The 25,007-nt window shown below is 44.6% G+C and overlaps 1 protein-coding gene across 50 annotated transcripts in view; it reads left to right on the forward strand.

Annotated features, from left to right (window-relative positions):
- The window catches only part of SORBS1 (sorbin and SH3 domain containing 1), a 236,120-nt gene that overhangs the window by 133,177 nt on the left and 77,936 nt on the right, over window positions 1-25,007 (forward strand). For 23 of the 50 annotated variants that reach the window (XM_079135991.1, XM_079136039.1, XM_079136017.1 and 20 more), the window contains 6 exons: window positions 6,334-6,360; window positions 6,476-6,588; window positions 11,090-11,806; window positions 12,421-12,771; window positions 16,497-16,641; window positions 20,706-20,735. In XM_079135991.1, coding sequence (XP_078992117.1) covers window positions 6,334-6,360; window positions 6,476-6,588; window positions 11,090-11,806; window positions 12,421-12,771; window positions 16,497-16,641; window positions 20,706-20,735 — 1,383 coding nt within the window. The remainder of the gene's footprint in view (window positions 1-6,333; window positions 6,361-6,475; window positions 6,589-11,089; window positions 11,807-12,420; window positions 12,772-16,496; window positions 16,642-20,705; window positions 20,736-25,007) is intronic. The other 27 variants (XM_079136008.1, XM_079136014.1, XM_079136015.1 and 24 more) reach the window with 8 other exon arrangements.

Raw genomic sequence — 25,007 nt, forward strand, 5'->3', positions numbered from 1 at the left:
GTCTTGGAGCCTGGGAGCCCCTGGGTCTTGACTGGTCTCACAAAAACACTTAATCAGTATTTGCAAACAGCCATGTCCAGCCTGGATGGGGAGTCCAAGTGTGAGGCAGTGAGTGGGTCTTGCCAAGGACTGGGCCTGCTTCCTCCTCCCACTGCCGTTGGATAGCCAATGTCAGATGGCATTCAGCTTCCTCCCTTATCACCAAGGCCAGCGTCTGTCCCCTAGTGGCTCTGTCTGCCTCCTCTTGGCCTTGCTCCATGGATTTACACCTCTTTATATCCCTGTAGGTTATTTGCTTAGACTGGAGGCTCCTGTCTTGAAGTGTCCACTCAGGAACCACATTTTAGGTACCACCTATTTTTAGTTCTTGCTCCAACTCCCTCATCCTGGGAGAGGTGGTATAGCCCTAGAGATGTGGAGCCCTCTGTCAAGCTTGGCTCTGCCGTTTACTGTCTTTGTGATATGAGCAAATTAGCCAACCTTAGAGGGCTTCGGTTTTCTCACCTGTAAGGTGGGGATGATAGAGTTGTTGGGATTCAATGAGCTGTGTCATATCAAGCATTCAGCACAGTGCCCAGCCCATAGTAAGTTGTTCTTTAAGGGTAACCATCCTAGTTTCGGTAGGTCTGGAGACTGCTGAAGAATTGAAATAATTTTGTTTTGAGGTTATGAGGCCTGGGCCAGGTGGTGGCCACAAGGATGAAGATCAGGGCAAAATGTACTGAGGAGGATGAAAAAACAGGGTTCAATGAGAGAGAGGACTCGTTGCTGGCTGGGTGGTGTCTTCCTTTGTTTCCGAGGACAGCCGTGGCTCTCAGGAGTTGGGGGATTTGTGAAGGGGTTGAAAGGAATGTTGAAATTCATTTTTAGACACGTTGAGTTTCCTGGCAAGGGAAGGGCTTCTAAGAGAACATTTCTAATGGGAATTTGGAAATTTGGAGTCCAAGGTATGAATTTGGGAGTCATCTGCTTCCAAGTAAACATTAGGAGGACAGAGATGTCCTCTGAGGTGGAGTCAAGGGACAGGTCGAGCCCTCGTAGATGCCCAGTTTAAACCCACTCTCCAGATTCCTGCTTTTGAATGGTAACTGGACTCTAGGTCCCTGCACACGGCTTCCTAGCCTGTTTCCTCATCTCTGATTCTGGACCTTGGTTTTTGGATTAGAACCATCTAAAAAGAATGGCTATAATTCTAGTGCTGACTCCCTGCCCCTGGGAAGCTTCATTACCTTATCCTTGTTTCCTGAACTCATTGCCTGGACATATCTGTGCACTGGCGCTGTCATTTCAGAGTGACTCCACCTATGTCCCAAGCTGTAGTGCTTTTACTCAAGGGCGGTGGGGAGCTTGAGCTGGTGGTGGGTGCAGTACCAGGCTCCTGTCTGGTGTAGCCTGAAGAGCTTTTGACTTGATACATCAGCTCCTGTGTTCTGACTCCAATGCTAAGGTCCAGTTCAGCCCTTAACATTTATAAATTCTATGTCAGTTGGCCCTAATCCTTACTGCCTGATTTGTTCACTACAAGTTAGTTTTGGACATGAAGATTCTTGCACCTACAATCAACTCATTTCCTCTGATTTGACTCTCACATTTGCTCTCCAGATAGGCAGCAGCAGAAAAATATAAGAAATGTGACATTGAAACAGTTAAAAGTACCCCCTATCCCCATTAAACCAGAGTGGATTTTTATGAGTAAAAGTGTGAGAATTAAGTCAACAGAATTGGAGGGGAAAGTTTCTACAAGAGAGCACCCTCACTTCTGATACCCAACTGCAAATTCAAGGGATTTCCCAAATGACCTTCAGGTTCAAAGAAGGACTCATGTAACTCACTGCAACTGTTAGGCTCACAGTTACAGTTTATTATAGGGAAAGGATAGAGATTAAAATCAGCCAAGAGAGGTGCGTAGTGTAGAGTCTGGGGAAGTTAGAGGTTATTTCCTAGAATCAATGTATGACAGTATGCTCTGGGTGTTGCCAGTCAGAAAGTTTACACAGGCCTTTGTGTCCAGAGTTTTCACTGCATGCTCCACCGCCCACCTGGCAGATCTCATTAGAAGGTAGAGTGCCTGTTGGCTCCAAGCCCCCACCCAAATTCCATTACTGGTGTGGCTCAGAGCCCTTAGATAGGCAAAGCTATTCCTCTCAATTATGAGATTCCAGGGACTTAGTGTGAGATTACCTCCCAGAAGCAGAGGGCAAAGCCCAGACCTCTTTTTGGGATAAATTAAATTCTCTATTACACAGCATAAATAAAAGAAAATTAAGTTGGAGATCGCCCTTACACCTATTTTTAACACTTGCCATCTATCTCTTGAGTATCCTACCAGAACACATCAAGATGGACTCAGTGAAAATTATCCTAAGATCCCAAGAACTGATAGTCCAAACACACACACACACACACACACACACATACATATATACACACACAAAATGAAATTATAGTTGCAGACCAGAAAAGATTATAAATAAATAAAGAACAGTGGAAGAAAAGATAAGGCAAAATAAATTATGTTTCAAATCTTATTGAGGACCCAAGTTTCCAAAGCCTCCATACTATCTAGGGAGCTCTGAGGTAATGTTTATTGAAAGCAGCATTTTGACAGTTTCTTCAATCAAGTGTTAATAATTGATTATATATGGAAAATTTTATCCTGCTACACTCAAGCACAATTGGCCTTGGGCTGCTATCAATCTCCAGGTGCAGAAGACAAGGTAACAGGTGAAGGACGATGAAACATCAGAAATGCACCTCCCCTTCAACAGGGGAGAGGGAATCGCCTAAGAAATCCTGGGAACTGCTATTTGGGGCCAGGGTAAAAGGAGCAGTTTCAAAGATCTGGAATGAGAGGGAAAAAAGAGGAAGATCCCCAAGGATCTTATGTTCATGAGCTATTTATCAAATGTCAGAGATCAGTGACTCTATGTCTATGTAGATTTTCCCCCTTATTCTTTGGATTCTAATTTTATAAAGCATATGCTTCATGCCCATATACTTTTGTTTGATCCTTGTGACTCAAAAGAGAGTCCGTGTGTATTTCGCAGATGAGGCCAGGTCATCTGTGCAGGATGTACAGTGAACAAAACGGAGGAAGAGGGCTTTTATGATACCTTAGAGTCTTGCGTGGGCAATCATACTTTGACTTTCCATGACAAGTCTGTTTGCTAGTGTCACTTGAAGAGAACCAACCCAACTGGGAACCAAAAAGTGGGCAAAATACTGTATTCCAAACCCGTGTACAAAATTTACATCCTTCACTGAGTCGTCCCTCAATCAGAACCTGTTGACACTTAGTGTATACATAAACCTAATCCATTAAAAAAAAAAATGACCTGACAAAGGTAGACAAGGAAATAGTAATTTAGGGATATAGCTTGGTGGCAGAGTACTTGCTTAACATGCTTAGGGCCCTGGGTTCAATCTTCAACACCAAAAAAAAAAAAAAAAAGAAAGAAAGAAAAGAAAAAAGAAAAGAAAAAAAAGGAATAGTAATTTAGAAAGAAGATGGGATGGTAAAAGTGAGGATAGAGGGCCATTGTCATTTTGTCAATGCATCACCTATGTTTGGGGGCTTGCCAGATGGAAGAATTTCTTTGGGCCAGGCACCTATGAGGAGTACCTGAGGTAAGGATTTTATTTTATATATGAGGAAAGTGAAATTTGGTTTGGTTAACAAATTTGTCCCAGTCATACAAGCAATAATGTGAGCAAAACACAAGTCCTTAAATTTCCTGACTGTGTGGTCACAGGGGGAGATGACAAATAGCTAATGAATTGTCCACAGGGAGTGGCAGAGAGGTTGCAGATAACTTGTTAAAGGAGTGCGTAACTGAGCCAGGCATGATGGCACACACCTAAAATCCCAGCTCTTCAGGAGGCTGAGGCAGAAGGATTGAAAGTTCAAGGCCTGCCTCAGCAACTTAGTAAGGCCCTGTCTCAAAATAAAAGATAAAAAGAACTGAAAAATGAAGTAGAATGCCCCTGGGCTCAGTCCCCAGTACCAAACAAACAAGTAATAAAATATATAGGTATATATAAAGAGTAAATAACCAAGTAATTTTGAGGGAGGAGACAATAAGGTCAAATTCAGGATATTTTTGAGTGAACCTTGTATCATTGGTTCTTGTAGACTGGGCCTTACCTCTCACCCATTGAAACCAGAAAGACTGGAAGTGGGTCTCAGTAATCTGTATTTTAACAAACCTTCCCCATTCTTCTGATGTAGGTAGATCTCTGCCGTACACGGATGCCGTACACGTTTTAAATCACTTAAAACCTTTACCCCTGCCTTATCTTGCTCTTTTGGCTCCCACCACCATCCCCGAATATAGCTGCTTCTTTGTGGCTCATGGTATAGTTGGGTGGGGCAGGATGCTGCACTTGGAGTCTGGAGACCCTGAACCGACTGCTTTATCCCTTCCTATATAAGGCTGTGTGGCTTTGGGAATGTCATTTGGCTAGTCTCCATTATCTCATCTACAAAGTAGGGTCATTACCTACCTTCCAGAGTTGGCATATACACTAAATTAAATAGTAAGTAAGCGTTAAAGTATCACAGTGTCTGGCACTTAAAAGGTATTCAGTAAATGTTTGTACCTCCCCACTCAACATCTGGAAGGTCCATCTCCAGTCACTATGGGAACTACATAGAAATGGAAGTGTGGACTGCGAGAGCTATAGTATTAGTCATCTCTTTATCTCTGCATAGGGATGCATAAAGACGCAGCTAAAGAGAAGAGGGAAGTCAAGAACTGGCTATGCTACATTTTTGTGTAGTCTATGAGTTAAGAATGATTTTTGCATTTTTAAATGGTTGAAAGAAAAATCAAAAGAATGATATTGTATACCACATGATAATTGTGTGAAATTCAAATTTTTACTACCATAAACAATGGTGTATTGGAACACAGCCACGCTCATCATTCCTGGGTTATCTGTGGCTCCCCTTGTGCTGTGCTGTGATAGCATAGTCAGGGGCAGGTTTAGTGTCCTTTATTTGAAATGCTTGGAACCAGAAGTATTTTGAATTTCAGATTCTGGAGTGTTTGCATATGAATAATGAGATACCTTAGGGATGAGATGGGACCAAAGGCTAAACATGAAATTCATGTATGTTTCCAATATGCCATATATGTACAGACTGAGGGTGATTCTATACACTATTTTTAGTGTGGCTGTGTTTTGACTGCATCCCATCAGATGAATTTTCCACTTGTGGCATCATGTTGGCACTCAGGAAGTTTTAGATTTTGGAGCATTTCAGATTTTTAAATCAGAAATGCTCAAACTGTAGCTGTGACTGAGACCACATGACCCACAACACCTAAATGTTTATTATCTGGCCCTTTAAAGAAAGGGTTTGTAGAGCCCTGGGCTAGCTGGAAGATACAGTATATAGAGACAAGAAGTGATGCAGAAGAAGAAGATAAATAGCAAACATTTACTGAGCTTTGCCAGGCGCTGTGCTAATAAGCATTTCATGTGCTTTGTGTCATTTAATTATTATAACAACTCTAATGAAGCAGTCATATTATTATCCCCATTGTCTGGATGGGCAAATTGAGTCTCATAACTTGTTCAGAGTCACAGAGCCCAAAGGTGGTAGAGCCAGGATTTGAGGTTCAGCCGTATTAGCAGTTGAACACATAACCACTGCACACTACTCCCTTTGTGGAGAGGGTGGCTCCACTAGAGAGGGGTTTATGGACTCTGAAATGCATTCGGCAGTGGCTGGGAGACTAAAGGGCTACAGCAGTACCTGGTAGCGTGATGAACACTCAGGAAGGGTGGTTGGGTTTTAAATGTTAATATGGTTTATTGAATGCAAAGAAAAGCAGGCAGAGACAGAAAAAGTTCTCTCAGCAGATACCTCTGGGTGCAAATCCTGTTCTACACAGTAAAACCACTCCTGGAAAAAGGGCCTGAGCACTTCCTGTGCAGGGCCTGTCAGTCAGCCCAGTCTGCTAGTGAGGGGTGGTCATTCTGTGCCCACAGCAGGCCCAAGGAAGGGGAATGAGAGTTAGTGAGTAATTGGACAGTAGAGAGTTCTGTTGCCTTTCTGTCTGTAAAATAAGAATGTCAAGGAACAATTGTTTCTTCATTCCTGTGAATGTGAGCCTTGTGTTTTCAAAGGTCAGTGCCTGTGAGCACATCATGGTTTAGAGTGGGTTCCTATGGTAATCAGGCCATCGTGACTGAGGGCACTTTGTGTCAGACAATGGGGTGCTGGCTTTTCGTCCTTCTATGTAGCTCATGCTTGTTTCCCGCAAATGTAACCATTTCTGTTTTTCCCCTTTTCTTCTTTCTTTATCCTTTCTGCCCCACACATAGGTCTGGAGCCAGAGAATTCTTCAGCAGGTATGCTTTCTCCTGTACTCCTACTATCTCTGCCTTCCACCAGGGATCCCTGAATTATAGCAGAACTGGGAGTGTTCCCCTTGAGTGACAGTTTGTTTTCTCCCCCATCCGTCAGATGAGTGGAGGCTCTCTTCCAATGCTGATGCCAATGGGAACGCCCAGCCCTCCTCACTTGCTGCCAAGGGCTACAGAAGTGTGCACCCCAGCCTTCCTGCTGACAAGCCCCAGGTAGGCACGTGCCCAGGGGAAGGGTGGGAGCTAGCCAGTGGTTCTCGTCTTGTAGCCTAGGTGTGTAACTTCCTGCTTGTCCAGCTGGACCTTGTGATAGGGTTCAGATTTTTGGCCAATTCTGGAAAAGCTCTCTTAGATGCAGAGTTAGGAGACTTGGAGCCAAGGGGAGCAGAGGTACTGGGATGAGGTTGTTCTGGAAAAGGGTGTTGGGAATAGGTCTGCTGTTTTCTAAGTTTGACATGTATGTGAAAATGTTCTGAAAGATGGAATCTATTCAACCTTGGTAAGAAGGAAAAAGGTCTGAGCTTGTTTTGGAAATATTTTTTAGAGGGTAATAGTCAAGAGAAGAATACCTCTTGTGTTTATTCCGTTCTCCAGAGTTGGGGCTGTAAGAATTCCACCAACTGTGTTCTCACAGATTGAGATAAGGAAATTGTGGCCAGACCCTAAATTCAGCAACCCAAGAGCCTGCAGATAGAAGTCAAATAATAGCACAACTTAGCTTAAACAACCCAGCTCTACCCGAGAACAGAAAACCCCCCAAACAGTACAACTTGAAGTTGGGATGATTTTGTTTAGGTCATTGTACCTAGGTGGGTTTCCCTCTTTCCCTCCCTAGTGATACTTTGCCATTTTGATGAAAAGGATGAATCTTGTTGTAATTCGGGGGCTCTGTGAAGAATGTATCTACGCAGAGGAGCCACTTCCATGGATGGGATAGTCTTTTCTCCTAAAGGAAGTGCTGTTGCTCAATAGATATTGCAGAAATGTGTTCCCAGTGTCATCCACTTGCCCTTCCCAGTACTTCCCTCTGAAGATGCCCCCAGATCTGAGAAGGAGCCCGAAACTTCTATAGGTTCTTCCTAGTTCCCTCTCCTTTCTCTGATGATCCTCTGACTCCTGCCAGAGGATGTAAAATTGCCCTACCTCCTGCAGTGAACCCAGATCAGAGATGATGTCTTCCTTCCCTTCTGTAGACCTCTGCCTAGTTTTGGTCACTTGTCTGTACTAAGCAGCACTATGAAGACTTTCCATTACCTGCTATGATGTGTCTCCCAAGTACAGCATGTCATCCAGGGTCCCTGGTTAGAACCAGGAGCTGCAAGTGGGCCTGGACTCCTGAAGGCCTCCTTAGACACAGGGACTTGGGAGGTCAGTTGTCTGGTAAACGATTTGCCCTGGTTTTCCCATTTCTGAAACCTTTCTGAGTATATAAATGTGGTGCCTATGGCAGATATGCTTCCTTCTCAGCTACCTTCAGAAGGATAGTCAGCCAGCTGGGCGTGGTGGCACATGCCTTATAATCCCAGTGGTTTAGGAGGCTGATGTGGGATGATCACAGGTTTGAAGCTTACCTTAGCAATTTGGCAAGGCCCTAAGCAACTTAGTGAGACCCTGTCCCAGGATGAAAAATATAAAAAAGTGTTGGGAATGTGACTCAGTGGTTAAGGGCCCTGGGGTTTAATACCTGGTACCAAAAAAAAAAAAAAAAAGGATGCAGTCAGCTCTGTCTATATTAAAAGACAGTACTGATTAATTCAGAGCAAATTTGAAAGTACGTTATCTTTTCTCATCAGTACTTAGCCCACTCGTTTCTTTTGGCTTTGTAAATACCTCTTCTTAAGAGATCATTTTTAAAACCATGGGAAATAGAGAAAAATTCCTTTAAAATACATTTATTTAGGATGGCTTTATTGAACACCTCTGTTATGTTCAGATCACTATGTTAAACATTGCCCTCCAGGAGTTCATAAGGTTGAGCATTCTATCATGGTTTCACAACTGTGTGTTTTCTTATTGGTCACTTAATTTTCTTTTAACTGGGACTTCTTAAAAGAAGCATGGTAAATACTGGTGGTAAAGGCTGATCTAGAGGCTTTATTCTGCATGTTCAGCATAAAATTATCTACTTAGGTCATGCATAACTTTTTAGGTTTATTTTCTGAATGATTTCTTGACTGCATAACCATTGCCAGAGATGTAACTGGCTTTAACAAAGCTAAGGTGGGCTGGGCTGGGCACTTCCCAGGCAGGGATTTAGTGAAAAGAATTCTCACACCCCTGTGGGCCCACCTGGGAGTTGAGCCTAGGAGACCACAGATGGGAATCCTGTGTCCTGCCAGGCTGCACTTACTGAGCTCCTTTCTTAGCCCCAGGAACAGGGAAGCGAGGGTTCCCCTCAGTGACATCCTCATCGTGGTGGTCCCCAGTGGAGGTGGGGATTGGTGTTTAGAACTGTATAAACTGTAAACCTCCCACAGTTTTCAGGAAGCCTCATTTTTCCCCCCCCCACTGACCTACCTTGTAAAAAGATAAGTGGAATTTCATTAGTAGCCAGTTGGGCAAGAATGCAAACTGCCTGTGTGGTTCCTACAATGTTTACAGTAAAATGAAAAGTAGTTCCTTTGAGTAAAGTCACTGTGTCTCTTCCCCTCCTTCTTTAGGGCTAAAAGAAGCCCCAGGACAGGAAGTCCTTTGGCTCTGAGTGCATTGTCCACACTCTGGGGAAGCATCCTCTACAGGGTCATAAGCCTGGAGGACTTGTGCCTGATGTAATGCAGCTCTGGCACCATTTATGGTCACAGCTGATTTAAGTTAAAAACTCATTAAACTAATATCTATCTTTGGACAAGAAGAAATCACATGTGAGACACTTGAGCTCAAAGTAAAAGTAAATCTGACCCCTAAGCAAAATGGCCTTCTGCTTACTTCCTGACAACTTTTCTCAGCTCACCCGGCAGTCCTTTGGTGCGTGCCAGTTCAAGTATTTTGTTTCTGGAGAGCATCATCTGGTCTGTAGACATGCTCCAACTTCCCATCCAAGTTCACTGAACCAAGTGAATTTAGCTGTAAGTTTTTGCTCTTGCTGTATACCAGAGAGGAGTTATTCATTGGTACTTTGAGCTGGCATAAATAGCCACATTCCCTTACCACTGGCATGGGTGTGCTATGGACAGGACAGGCATTGAGTTAGCAGAGAATATTCAAATAGGTGCTTCTTGACCCAGGTTATTTTTAATTTGAAAATTGAGTTTAAGGAATAGGTTATTTATTCTTTTGGAGTTGATATTCTAAACTCAAAAATTTTAAAAAAGAATTTCTCACCCATTCACCCTTTCTAACATCCCTTCCCCTTCTATGTACTCTACAAAATGTAAAAAAATTAAAATGAACCCAAGATAGATCCATGCCCTTGTACTGTCCTAGTTTTGAGTCACAACTCATTTATCAGATATTGGCCAAGCTCTGATATCCCTCACCTGTTCAATTTATAGGATGGTTTTGGTTTTATTCTGGTGTTGGGATATCTGTAAAGACAGGGGCCAGTGCAGAAAGTCTAGGAACATGAGCTCTCCTCATCTCATGGCCTCATTCCCAAATTGAGTCACAGGTTGGAAGATCAGTCTGGAGAATCACTCTGCTTCCTAGACATCTGTCCTCTGTCCTCTGAAACTCAGAGAGGAGTGGTGTTGAGGGGAGAAGGATGGAATGTGAACTACTTCTCTGTAGCTCTGAAACTATATAAACATAGCCCCGGGCTTAAGCTATGATTCTGAGATTGATCGCTCACCATTAGGATTATACATTATGGTGGGCTGACTAGGGCTAGAATTTGACAAACCAGAAAAAACCCAATCCCATAGACAATTACTTGGTTTCCTTTTCTGTGTACATCACAAAAGGGAGACTGTGTGCTTTGAATCTCATGCTTGTCTTCCTTCTTCTTCTGGAGTGTGTGTGTGTGTGTGTGTGTGTGTGTGTGTGTGTGTGTGTTGCTGGGGATTGAACCTGGGGCTTTGTGCATGCTAGACAAGTGCTTTAGCACAGAGCTACACCCCCTGTCCCTTCCTTCTAATAATTAGTTCCATCAGATTATTTCCTCTAAGAAAAGAACATACGTGGATTCACAGTCCTCAGCATTCTTGGTGGGCTTTAAGTTCTTATCCTTAAGGAATTGAGGACCAAATCTCCATGGCTCAATGAGGACATCTGTCTCCTTTGAACACAAATAAAGACAGTTCTTCCCATTCTCCTTTTGCTAAGGAAAAAGAATAAAAGACACTCAAAAGTGTCTAACAAATGTTAACTTTTAAACTCAAGGCATCAAGAGAAAAATCTAAAGGAAGGAAGGCTAGAGACAAAAGGGGGCTCTAGGGCTTCCTCCATTGACATTTGGTTTCTTGGGTACCCTCCTTGAGTCAGGAGGTTGACAAAAATGCAGCTGACCAAGGACTTAGCCTGTTGTGTGCTGGCCTCAGCCTCCCTGGCATGTGAGCCAGGCCAGCATTCCAGGTGAGTATGAGCCAGTCCTTGGTTTTGCCCAGAGGAGAACTGGGTATGAGGAGGAGACCAACCTGAATATTTGCCTAAAAACATGTCCAGGGTTTTTTGTCTGCAGGTCACTTTATGCTGTTGTTTCTAATGGTCATCCTTTCCATCTCCCCTTCTTTTTCTTTTTTCCCTGTGTTTTTATCATGCCTTGGAAATACTACTAAAGGTTCTCTCTCCCTCACACCCTCCTCTCCCTCAAGAGGACCGCTTTGCATGGCAGCCCCCCACCATCCGCAGTACCTACAAGGATTCCCTCTACATGAGCTCACCAAAGCCTTATGTCTCACCCAGCACCCCCAGCCAGCAGAACCCCTCACCACCCCAGCCTGTGTCTGTCCCTCTGGCAGCTAGATTGGCTCCCAAAGATGTGGCGTGTCCTGGTCCTTTGCTTCTGGGTTCCACATTCCCCAGTGCTTCATCCCAACCCCGGCACCACTATGCAGCCACCAGGTTAGTTTATAGTAAGAATGTGAGCTCTAACCCACATCATGAGGCTGTTGGGAATAAAAAGGTCAGCAGCTTATATGTACCCTGTTTATCCAATAACATTTGCCGGGCGGCATTGGAAAACTGTCCTGTTGCACGTGACCCAGCCAAAGACACTCCCTTGGAGGCTGCAGACACCCGAGCACCAGCCCCCAGCCTTGTGCCCCGCACAGCCGGCACAGGAGAACCACCCCCTGCTCCTTCTCCTGACCCTCCCAAGCTGTTCTTTGACATCCATAAAGATGCTGGTAATCGTGGCGAGAGTCCTTCCCTGAGGACTCGGGCTTCGTTCTCAGATGCAGTGAGACCATCTGTGCTAGGCCCCCAGGTTACCTCTGATCCCGAAAACCAGAAGAGCAAAGAACCTTACCTTTTGCAGCCGGGTTATCCAGCCAAGGCAAGAACTTAGGAATGTTTGTGTGTCTTCTTCACTGTCTCTTTTGAAACTGATGTGAGCAGTGCCTTCCTTCTCTGGGCTGCTCCATCCTCCCTTTCCTCATTAATATTGCTGCGGCTTGAACCCCAAATCCTTCTCTCTAAACATCTCAGCACAGACCTCTCTCTGTCTCCCTCTCTCTTTTGTAAATCTGCAAGGATGCCAGATCATGGAATCCATAGACTAATCATCTGGTGAGATAACGGACTCTTCATATTTTATGATAAGGTGCCAGAGGAATTGTATTTGCTCCCAAGCTTTCAGGCTCAACAGTGGCTTTGTGGGGTTAAACACCGCCTGCTGCCTGTTCTGTTGTTCTGTCTCTTTCTCTCTCATAAAGTGTTAAAAGGATTCAAAAATAGATGGATGGAAAGTAAACTTGGACGGGGCTCCCTCTGTGTCATGGAGTATCAGGAGGCCAGCTGGCTAGCACCAACTGTCTCATGTACTCTGAGGAAAGGGCACCGATTAAATATTTCTCAGAGTACATCACTGCATGTCCACTCTCGACTGTTTAAATATGGAATTCCTCCCTGCCGTACCCCTTTACATAATGACCCCCTTATTTCCTACAGGATGCCTCTTCCTCCAGCCCAGCCCAGCCTGAGGTAATAGTTGTCCCTCTCTACCTGGTTAATACTGACAGAGGGCACGAAGGCACTGCCAGACCTCCAGCGTCTCTGGGGCCGCCCCCGGCGACCGCCCCTGCCGCCTCACCTCTGACCTTCCCGACTTTAGATGATTTCATCCCCCCTCATCTGCAGAGGCGGCCCCAGCACAGCCAGCCAGCCAGTGCTCGCGGCCCCCTGCCCCCAGTTAGCCAGACACCACCATCCTTGTCACCACCACCTCCGCTGGTCCCTCCCGTCCCGGAGGACCTCCGCAGAGCCTGGGAGCCCGACCCCACGGGAGCCGTCTCCAGGACCGTAAGCTTGCTGCGCTTCCCTTCGCCGCCTTCCTGAATGTCTGCCCGAGCGAGCCCTTTCTCACCCGGCTACTAAATCCTGAGGAAAGCGTTGGCTGCTGCTGCACCTGCGATGACTGGACCCCTGTTGGCTGTCCCTAGAGTGCATGCTTCCTGTGTGTGACCCGGTGGCCTGGGGCTCTTCCCCGGTCTCTCAAGTATCTCTTCGTCTCTGTCCTGTTGGGAATGCACGGCCTTCCTGAAGGAACTTTGTCCTCCCTCTGAGAGAACATCTGTGGCCTTTCCTTACTTGGCTCTTCATAGGCCAGGCAGATGTAAGGTTGAGAGCCAGGAAAGCTGCAGAACCCTTTGGACAAGCCAAGGGCAGGTGTGGGGCTACAGGACAGTGTCCCAGGGAGCAGGGAGGTCCTAGGGGAGGAAGACATTCACTCTGGTTGAGTTTGTAGGTAAGTAAATGCCCTTTTATAACAGAAGTGGAAGAGACTGGGATAAAAATAAAAAAGGGAGAGAGTTGGATTTAATTGAGGAAATGGGTCTAAAAGACTTGTACAAATATTAGAACTTTCTCAAAAGGCAGACAATTCCTGGGTCCCCTATGGGGGAGGCCCCAGGGGTGCTCAGTGTTCACAGGAAGTTAAGGGCCCTCAAGTCCCCTCCAATAGGGGAGGTGGGAAAGCCCAACTGTTTTAGGGAAAAAAGCTGAGCCAAAGTACTTGGGTCTTGTTTTTCCTTGGGAACCTGGGAATGGACAGGGTCTGTGAGTTTTAATATAAAGATACATAGGTCTACTTGTGGTGCTGTGGGGTTCAGTGGGACGGAGCAGTAAAAAATTCCTCCTATTCTGGTCCTTGGCACAAAGTGCCCAATTAGCATTAGCAACATTGCTGGGGACTTGCCCTAGCAAATGAGGAGCCAGTAACCAGTTAGTGAATAATTAATATTTGAACTCCTACCACATTCTAGGCATTCTGATAGCTACCACAGGTACACCTGTGAAAAAGTCAGAGCCCCTGCTCTGCTCTCAAGGGGACTTGTGGGGTAGTATATCAGTTCTCAAAGTTAGTTTGGGTGGGATCATGTGAGGACCAGGGAGGTCTAGTTTGTACTGCTAGATCTTGTGGGTCTGGGGAGGAGCCCAGGACTCTCACATGGTCACGAGCACCTCAGGGATTTTTATTTTGGGGATCAGGTCCACACACCACATTTTGAGATTCAGTGAAGTGGTGAGTCATATATTTGGCTGCTGGAGCTAATCAGATAGCCCCTTGAAGAGATGTGCATACCAAACTGACCCAGGTGACATGTTAAGCTGAAGCCAGTCAGGCACAAAGCAGGAAGGAAACTTCCTGTTTGACTTATTAGAGAAAGTATAATAAGGCAACAGGAGCACCAGATCTGGGAATTGTTACATCCTGGGTGGGAGCCTGTTTTTGAATATCCAGATGCAGCACAGCGGAGTTAGGCCAGGCCCAGGCCCAGTGTGACCTCTGGGCTTGAATATATTTCTGGCTTTGAGCTTTGCAGCTCAGCCCTCTGGGAGGAAAGTGATGAATTGTTCCCCCCTGCCAAGCTCTCAGGCTGAACTTCTGGGTGAATTTAGAAGCCACTCTGGTTTGGGGGCATGTAGCACCTTCCTTTGGCACAGAACGTCTTTCTCCAGAGTACCAAGTAAAGTGAGCCTTATTTTGAGTGCACTCATATATACCATTGTAAGTAGCTTTGTTTTGTGCCTTATAATTTGTCATTTGTGTAGCTCTAGGTCTTTATGTTGTGTTTGTTTCAGGTGTGCCAGGGCAGATTAGTTGGGACAGTGTCCTCAATGTCTCAAACCTAACTAATCCGCCTGGAGTAGACTTCCCAGAAGAAGTTGGCCTGGCAACTTTTGGTTTGACCCCAGGTAACAGAATAAGAGGAGAAGAAGGAAACTGCTGGGATTCCTTCTCTGAATGGGAGTTGTCAAGTAGAGGAAGAACCTTTGAAGATGGTGTCTGAGTCATGAGTTAATCATTTGCAGCTATTTGGAAATAAGAGGGAGAAATAACAGGTTAATTCATTTAGTTCATTTTAGTCAATAGATGTTTTGTGATGTTTCAGAAATAAGACATGGATTAAAATCTGTAAAGTGCTTGCACAATCCATCCACAAGGACATCACATTAGGCTTTCACACTTTAAAGAGCTCTGTGCCTGATACTGTGTGTTTCTTGGGTCCATTCTGGCAGCATTTCTAAGTCATTTATCTTTATTAAAATCACTGTGGAGATAAATTTGGATAAGTGCAGTTATTTTCTACTTTATAAATGGAGAAATCAAGATGTGGCACTTGTATACAAGATCATACTGTGAACCTCTTAGGTCTTGGAAAAAGATTTTATTCACAAAAAATTGAGCTGCCCCTCATAACTAACAGTGGCTATATAGGAAACTTTCCAGAGAGACTGACTGAGACAGTTTTTGCAAAATCCCTACTATGTACCAGGAGCTGTCCTGGGTGCTGATATGCACATTTTCTCTTCTGACAAGCATATGTTCTCTTGACACAAACATTAGCTCAGAAACACCCTTGCTGGAAGACAGTGGCTCCTGTTATTCACGTGGCATTTACTGAGCACCTGCTATTTGCAGTGCATTATTCTGGATGGTGGCAAGGGAAAGAAAAAGATGTGACCCTTGTCCTACAGGAGCATACACAGTAGTTGATCATTGAGCATAATAATTACTTTGAAAGTAACCATCAGGGCTGGGGGTTTATCTCAGTGGTAGAATGTTTTCCTAGTACATGTGAGATCATGTGTTCAATCCCAGTATGGCAAAAAACAAAAAACAAACAAACCCTCCCTCCACTTATAAAAGTAATGATCAAAATTTTGTTCTTAAAACCTTGAAGAATGCCATTTTGGCTTTAAGTTTGGTTAATTCTAAAATAAAAACTTTGCAAAATGTATAGATACAAAGGAGAAACAGTCTAAATATCCTTACTACATTTCAGGGTCTTATTTTCTTTCTTTTTTCATTTTTAAGACTGACGTTATCCCCTCATACAGATAAAAATGTTGACATTAAAAATTTTAGTCATATTTCTGGTAGAGATCTCAAGTTTTTAAAGTCAGGATCCTCACAAGTCTTTACTTCAGGGATCTTTGTCACTCTAATATTAGAGTGAAAAAGTGTCACAGCAGGATAGGATAATATTCAGATCTCAGAAGCCAGTTTTAGTAAAATTGCTCAGTGATTCTGAAGCCACCTGCAGCTTTCCCAGAGAATCATTACTTAACTCTTCCCTGTTCTTACATCAGTGACTTCTTGTCTTCACCTTGTCTCACGTTTCTCTACACAGTGTACTAAACTTCCCTGATTCTTCCCAATTAAACCAGCTCTCATTCTTGGATCGCATTTGGAATTGCATGGGTTTTGCATGTCACTCTACTTTGATTTGAATTTGCTTTTTCAGTAACTGGATTGACTCACAACCATTACGAGGTGAAAATAATGACCAATGCTGCTGAGGCCATCAGCAACATCCCCCTTCCCTTTCTCTCCCCTTACTAATACCAACAAAGAGAATAAGTACTCCAGACAAGGCTTCTAACTGAATTTAATGATGATATGTCTCATTGATTACATTTCTTTTTATAATTAAGGTCTTTGCAAAGCTTTATGTTTCACCCTTTTGAAAAGCTAGGTTTCTTTTATCTACACTTAGTGACAGTGTTCATTTTCTTTTCAGAGTTCCAGTCCCCTACTAAATGAAGTTGTGTCTTCCCATACTGGAGCTGATTCCCAAGCCTTTCCACCAGCCAGTAAGCCGTCATCCGCCTACCCCTCCACAACCATCGTCAACCCCACCATCGTGCTCTTGCAACACAATCGAGGTAAGAGAGTCTCACGATGCACCCCCAGCTCACTGTGGTCAGTGTGGCTGTCCCATGGTGTCTGTGGCAAGACTTCTGTCACTGCACAGACATTTTCACAGGCCTCATCCCAGGCCTTCTGCCCCGTTTTACCCACATGACCGTAAGGTCCATCCCAGCAGGCTGACGGAGGTAATGTCAGCTGTTCGAACATGTGCGCCAGGCTAGTGCAGGTGCATTCTCAGCACGTCGGTGCTCGCGGTTTTCTTCAGACAGTTGCATCCCCCAGAAAGGAAAGTTTGCGTTTCTTAGTCGTGAGACTTTACTTAGAAAATGTAGGAATAGTGATTGCTTTTAAGTAGTCAGAAATGATTTAGTTCTTTGACAAGACTGATTTTTAGAAAGCACAATTTTGGGTAGAAAATTTAACAAAGCAAACATACTGGGTATAATTTTCTAAAATATGAAACATGTTTTTGTGTCTCTAACACAGGTTACTAAATGTTTTCTTAGGGACTCTCGGGTTCCCCTCTTCACAGCTGTTATTGTGCAAGGTTGTCATTCAGTGGTGCCCTCTGGGGCCACTGTGTGGCTGCTTACCCTACTCCATGTGGCCCAGGCAGCATTGTAGAGGGTTTTCAGGTTCAGTTTCTATAGTTTCTCTGGCTGTTCTGGTTGGTTCTGCTGCATCTCTGAAGGGTTTGGGGTTGGCGAAACTCAAGAGCTGTGAGGTAGTAATGGTGCATGTTGACCTTTGTGCTTTGAAATTCCAGAGGATGATTCTAAATCCCAAGTTTTCTTTTTTGGAATTTCATAGAGGAGTAAGCTTTCCCTTTACAAAAGTTCTTTGCAGCATGGAATGGAAAGTTTTCAGGCTGTCTCCCAGTGTAGAAAAGGCTTTTAGTATGAATTTCAAAGAACAGTGGAGGGTCACTTGTTCTGTTCAGAGCTCAAAGCTCAGATCCACAGCTTCCTTTCCTTGACTCGTTCCCCGCCTACTTTGCAGTTTCCTCCCTTTCCCACCCCCTTTCTCTGACTTGGATGAAAATGGAACTGGAGTCTATTTTTAATTGTTTTCCATACTAAATAGAGGTTTCTGTTTCCTGTTTCTAACTTGAAAAGTAGATGTATGTAACATTTTCTCTCACTTAAACTTAGTTCTTCTCGGATCTTAAATAGTTGTTTTAGTGGTTTTCTTTCTTTATTTATTTATACCATGTGGCTCCCGTATTGATTTTCACCAATGGATCTGTGTTCTCCAGAAGAAAAAAAGGGTCCCAACCCACACTAGCTTTGTATGAGCCCATTCTCCCAACTATGCCTTGCCCCTTGCTGGCTGTAACTCTCTGCCCAGAAAGTGTCCATAATGCAGGACAAAGTGAAATTTTAGTTCTCTATGAACTTCTTTATGACTCATTTTTTTAAAAAAAAAATCTAGTCAAATAGAAGCAAGTTAATTCCCAGAAGGAAAGGCAGTTTCTTTAAAAATGGGATTTATTCCCCAGGCAACTTGGTTTTTGGGAAATGCCAAGTGTAATGCCAGCTGCTTCTGCCAAGTCCCTCCAGTGACATCCAGTAAGACATCTTTGGGCACAGAAATGCTGTAGTTCCTTTTTGTCTATTCCTTGAACAAGTGAATTCCTCTTATTTACCCAAATACTATTGGTTCTCGCCTTTCTCTTTCAGCTAAGATATGCCCTTGGGTTTAAAAATCAGAAATGTACAACCTGAGGGACACCTCCTTTAGAAAAAGATGATGTTAGTTTTTTTGTAATTAAATGGCATCTTCCCATAAAGAGCAATACCATGTGTTCCCTAAGCAGGTAGGACAGGAAGAGCTAAGAGGAATAGAAGAGGCTGGCCGGCTCGGCCCTGTGTCACTCATCATAAATAGGGTTTAGGTCAAGTGTTCTTGGCACTGCTTGGGAATTTACCCAACCTAATTGCTCTGCTTTGCCTCTCAGTACCCATGAAAACAATTTCTTAACTATTGCAACGTCCCAAGGGAATGATAACTTTACTCCAGTTCTGGAATTCTGCTTTAGTCATCTTAAAAAATTCCTCTTTTTTTTTCCCTGCCTAGATTATCTCAGGGCATGGTATGTTAATAATCTTGTCTCTTCAAGTCAGCCTCTCTATTAAGAACAAACAGGGGACATTGATCCTCTGGCTTGGCACTGATGGTTGTGAGCAAGCATTCCTTTTCCCCTTTTACCTGAGTTTGTATACCACATGTGTATAAGGGCAAGTCACTTACCTTGAGTCCGGGAAGGAGGTTGAATCCAGACACTCTCAGGACTGAAAGAAGTGTATGGGTCCCCTTGCTCAGGCCTGCTCAGTCTTTACTGTGTGTCAGATTCCAGGAATCTTTTTAATTTGATAATTCAGATTCACGAGCTATTGTGAAGGGGTGAAGGGATGAGATTCTGCATTTTCAGAAAGCTTGCTGGGCATCCCAGCAGTACTGGATGCTGGAGAGCAGGAATTCAGAGGTTCCCAAGTTTATCTGTGGACATAGGAAATAGTCTAGGGATTACCCTGAAGTTGCTAACTTCTAATTTTGCTAAATAACACCCTTGAAAAACATCTAGTATAAGTGACATACTGTAAAAGAAAGGCCATTTCACACCTCAGGATTGGAAACAACATAGTCTTCTACATTGCATACATTTGCTTCTACTGGCTGGGGAGGACCCTACCAGCAGCCTGTAGGATGAATTTGGTAACTATACATCCCTTTAGATAACATAGAGTAACTTGATGTCACAGATGAGAAACAGACGGAGGGGTGATGTGATTAGCCATTGTCATCTGCCAAGTTGCTGGCAGAGCTAGGCCTAGGGTACCACTGGGCTTCTGCTTGTCCAGCTGGTGAGAACCCATCCACATGTCAGAGGTGAACAGCTGCCACTTGGACTGGCCAAGAGCTCCCTTGCTGTTTCTTCACTTCTTGGCCACACTGATTCCAGTGGGAGGATGGATGGAAATGTGGCCATGGGGCATGATGACAGCCCCCATGGGCTGGCAAGAGTTCTATTTTTAACTGTGTGGCTGCTTTATATTTAGCAGTTGTGGAAGGTAAAGGTCATTTTTGTGCTTGTCACATAGCAAGTACACTCAGGACTCTCCAAAGGAGAAGTTGGCCTCCCCTCCATGTGGTCACCCAGAAGGCTGAGAAATCAATAGCCCTTCAATATTAAGGATAGTGACTAGTGTTGATGAGAACCCAGAATAGGAGTTGAAAGCCTAGCTTCTATATCCAGATGATTGTTGGTATAGTGTTGGGTAGTTTGAGACCCTTATCTGAGATCTCTTGGCCATTGCTTATTTTCCTTAGAATTTCTCCCACAGCCTGAACCAGCCTGCTTGCTACAGTAGCTAAGATGTACAATGAGGAAAATAGTTGTACCTAATTGCTAGAATTGTTGCCAGGATTGCAAATGTTACGCCTGAAAACTCAAACCAGGGTCTGGCATTGAGCAAGCTCTCGAGAGATGGTAGCTTCAATGGTTATGATTCTAATCACATTTCTTTCAAGGCTAGGATTGGGTTAAGTTCTTTTCACTTGAAACCAGAGGGATTGGAAGGGTTCCTTTTGATGATAAGATTATCACCCCCCCCCCCCATTATTGGGGTTCAAACCCAGGGCCTTGTGCATCCTAGGCAAGCACTCTATCACTAAGCTATACCTCCAGCCCTTTTTATTTTGTTTTGAGACAGGGTCTTGTCAGATTGCCCTGATAGGCCTTAAACTTGCAGTCAGCCTCAACCTTCTGAGTAGCTGGGATTATAGGTAATGGGCCATCACACCTGGCTGAGTCATCTTGAGGCAAGATGTAAACTGCTTGAAAACTGACAGTCTTGAATTCTGTGGTGCAAATTTGGAGAGTGAGGAGTTGGGAGACATCATGCTTGTATAACACAAGCCACGTCAACACCCCTGCCTTCAGCTGACCTGTGTATTTTAGCCTCTAAAGGACAGGGAGGATGCAGAGTTTGAGAGCCTAACTAGTTATTCCAGGACCTCTTGATTTTACCATGTGCTGTATAAATCTCACACTGTGTGTTCTTTTCTTTTATCACAGAACAGCAAAAACGACTCAGTAGCCTTTCAGGTAGGTGAGAAATATATTTATTTACATATGAAACCACTGTTCCTGTTAAAGCCATCTTTCAGTTACCACCCAGTGTTTGATCAGCCCAATTTTCTGAGCTTCCCTAGGAGTTGGGGACTATATTTGTTGCTGGAAAGATGAGCATCATCTTTGTTTCAGAGATGATGACAACAGGCTTGGATTCTATCCCCTGGGGCTTGCAGGCTTGGCAGACAGAAAAGTGAATCAAACTAGTAAACATGTCCCATGGAACTTCACTGAGTACCTTGATGGTAAGAATAGGATGTTCTGGGTAAGGAGCACAAAGGGTTCTGCCTCAGATGGCAGTGTTCATGGCAGGTTTCTGAAGAGGCCACCTTTTGGTTGCTCTCTCTGTCTCTCTCTTTCTCTTAGATGTGTCAGGCCAGGACTTAGGAAATGTGGGCAGGTCTTTTACTGTTTGGGTTATAAGCCCACTGCCAGTAGTTGACCCCAGGGTAATAGGTCCAGGTAAGAACCTCCCAACCAGCAGTGCCTGAAACTGCTTCTTGAACTTGAACTGGTTTCAAGAATCACCTGGAGAGCTTGTCAAATTCAGAACTTCTGGAGCTTGCCTGCAGAGATTCAGGTTTAATGGGTATGGGTTAGAATCTGCATTTCTTACCAGCTCCCCAGTGGTACTGATGCTGCCCTCTGGTGACCACACTGGGTGGCAAGTGAATCATCGAAGTCCATAATGGAAAGTGATAGCAGATACAATCAGATATCAGGGATCACTTCCTGAGAAACGGTTGCAGGATGGGACAGTATTGGGGTGTGAAAGGAGCTGAAATTGGGAGGAAACCCAGGAATGGGAATGAGAATGCTGAGCCGTTTCCTGCTGGATTCCTATGGCCATTCTGCTTTGAATCCTGGCTCTACCACTTACTCACTGTGTCACCACAGGCCCCATTATCTAAATGTCACTCTTCTGTGAATGGAGAAAGAAATGTCTCTTAGGTTGTTGTGAAGATCAAAGAAACTCCACTTATAAAACACTGAGCATTGAGCTTTGGCACTTGCTAAGTGCTTACTGTTATCAGTAGACACTGCCATTGATTCATTAGTCATTTCATTGAGTGCCTCCTTTGAGGGGGCAGAGGCAAGAGGCAGGCTCTGGGGTGCATCAAGAGAACTGTGCTGACTGTGGACTGCTAAGGGTGTCATGAGATGGTTTGTCACCTTCCTTTGGTCATGGTCACTCCTTGAGAGAATCTAACAAAGGCAATAGGTTGATTCTCCAGAAAAAGCCACCCTTGTAAAAGTGTGCATGTCAGTTCCATGGATTTTCAAATACCCATGAACTCCAGAGTTAAGAACCTCTGCTCGGGTGGATAATGGAAGCCACCATTTTCTGAGAAGCTGCTGCATGATTTCTGTGTGACTTTATCCCACTGCTGTCCTTGTGATTCGTGCAGAGCTGGGTGGGGAGGACATGGGGTTCTCACACCCTCTCAGCTTTATCAGGGCTTGGCCACAGGTCCAGGACAGGCTGTTTGAGCTCAAGGTGCCCTTCACTTCCCCTCCGTGAGCTGCCATACTCCAACCCACCTCATTCCCCTGGCTCCAGCCTGGATTGCAGAGAACATGGTGGTTTTAGGGGAGAAAAATGGTGGCTTCTGTGGGCAACTTCCTGCCTGTGGGAGTTTGAGGGAATAGATGAAAAGGGCACCCAGCCACATGTTAAGAGACTCATATTTGGTCCTGACTGTCCCTTCTTAGAGCTGCTTGTATCTGGGCAAGGGACTTCACCTCTTAGAGCTATAGTTTCCTCATGTGGGAAGTGGGGGTGAGAATCTTCGTCCCCGCCTGGAGGAGCTGATGTGACAGGAAGGGGGAGAATCCTTCACAACGGGAAAGGGTTTCTCCACGACGCTCGCAGGCTGAGGCTGGATCCTAGGCTCTAAACAAACCTGATGCTGTCTCCCTCCTTGAACTTGGGACAGATTCACTAATGATATTTGATAGAGTGGGGCCCAAAGCAGGTGCTCACTAAATGTTAGTTCCTTTTTTTAAAAAAGAAATACCATTTTGTTTAGGAGCTCCTGAAAGAGAGGGGCTGGCAGAGCTGGCACTCTAGTCTTTCTGCCTTCGAGCAAATAAGGTTCTGCTTCTCACCTGTGGGGGATGGGCTCAAGGGTCACCAGTCTTCTTTTATTAGTCTTATTGAGCCCTGTGGGGTTTGATGCTCAGGAAGAGCCATCTGTGAATAGAATCTATATGGCTTGGGGCCCCCTTGGGGAGGAAGAAAAACAAGATTGTTATCAGGATAGTGGGATTGGCAAAGGACTTGGAGGCCACCCTGCTTCCCTTAGGGAAGTGTGAACATTGCTGTCATCTTCAATCACAAAACTTTGAGTATGAAGAAAATCTATCCCACCTCCCATAAATAGAGACCCTGTCTGAGATTGTCATCAGCATCATTTAGTTAGTGGCCCAAGACCGTCCTTGTTAAAGCACCGTATAAAATGAGAAGAAAATGCCCCAGATGTCTTGTGAAGAATTAGTGTCTGCTTAGTGAGAAGCAACAACAACCCCTCATTATAACAGGAATGTCAAAGGGTAGCTCTGTCCCCTGCATGGGACAATTGTCAGTTTGGGTTTTCATTTTATTAAAAAGTACCACATTTTTGCAGTTTAGCTCTCTAGTATGTTAAAATCCACGCAATCATGAATCACATGACCATAAGTTTCTTAGGTAAAATAATTCAGAGCAAATTTTTGTAGGCTAAAAGTCCTCTTGCAACTTTATGAACTCCAAGCCTGAGTTTTGCGATTAAGTGATTATTGTTTGAGCCACCTGCCCTAACAGTTTTTTAAAAATTTTCAATGGGTCTAGAAACCCTTGAGAACAGCATGTCTGTGGTCTTCATTGTCATAGCATGATGAAGGCCCCAGGCACTGGATGAGACAGAGCTTGGAATCAGCTCTCCTGCACCCCTTGATCTCACTTAGGGGAGGCCTTTCCTGCAGGGAGGGGAACTCTCAGAGAGCAAGTTAAGGGTAGACTTGGGTAACTTGAAATCCCCCTGCACTTCCAGGCTTCCTGCCAAATCCCTGGCCACACGTTGGAATTTTCTGGGAGCATGCGAACTCCTCCCATAAGGCCAGTCTGGTCTTAATCTTATAAGGTTTATGGTAATGGTGCCACAGATCAGGTTTTCTGAAGCACTCACTAAGCTGATTTTTCTCACACAGAATACTTAGGAATCTTTCTGCCTTCACACATGCAGCAAGTTTCAGAAGTCCATTTGAAATCCCAGCAGAGTTATCCTGTTGAGTAGACTGAAAATCCTAAAACCTGAGCATGTTGATTTCTCTGTTCCCCCACTTTCCCAGCCTCCCCTCCACAGAGATGCTTCTGACTTTCACCGCTTTACATGGACCCTTAGGTCCCTTCATTTTGCCAGGGTGTAGTCCCCAGCCAGCACTTGGCACCTCTGTCAATCAAGGAGCAGACATTCCCGAGAACTTACTAACTGCCAGGCAGATCTGCATGCCCTTCATTCTCACCTTATAGGCTGTCTCCACAGGACTTCGGGGTCCCCTGGTTTGCACCTTTTTGCTTCCAGTCTTTTGACCTCTCCAGCTATCATCTGGCTCACTCCTTCCTCCATGCTGCATTCCCTCCCAGGGTCCTGCTCACACATTTGTTCCTCTTTCTGCAATATGGCACCTACCCCCACTGTCCTCCTGAAATGGCTACTCCAGAGTGTTCCTGTGACTTTCCTCTTGCCTAATCTAATGCCTCCTCCTCTGCTTCAATTTATGGGTTTTTAAAAAAATGTTTAACAACCCACATCTTAGAATTCTGTCTTCTCTGGTTTCATGGCACCTTGCTGTATTCTTCTGGTTTACTCTGTCCTTCTGATGACTTCCAATACATTTGAGGATTCTTTTGCTTTTCAACCTATGGCATGCCTCCTGCAAGACTTCAGCTCTTTGGCTCTGCTGTCACTTCCTTCCACTGCTGAGCTCTGACATCTCCTTGATATTAACCATCACTTTTGTGCTGTTGGCTCTAAAATTGCACTTCTGCCAGGGCATCTCACCTGGGCTCCCTCTGTGTTTCTCCTAGGGGCTCTAGGGCAGTTCTGCCTGAGTGTCTCACTGTCTTCTCAAATATGTTCTCAAAATGGAAGCAGCCATCTCTCCCTCCCTTCCCCAACCCAGTTCCCTTTCCTAATGTTTGGGTTAAGTCAGACTTCCAAACTGGAAACTGTGGTGCCATTTTTGAGGGGGACAAAACAAGAT

The sequence above is a fragment of the Sciurus vulgaris genome (genome assembly GCF_902686455.1).
Source record: "Sciurus vulgaris genome assembly, chromosome: 4".
NCBI classification, from domain to species: domain Eukaryota; kingdom Metazoa; phylum Chordata; class Mammalia; order Rodentia; family Sciuridae; genus Sciurus; species Sciurus vulgaris.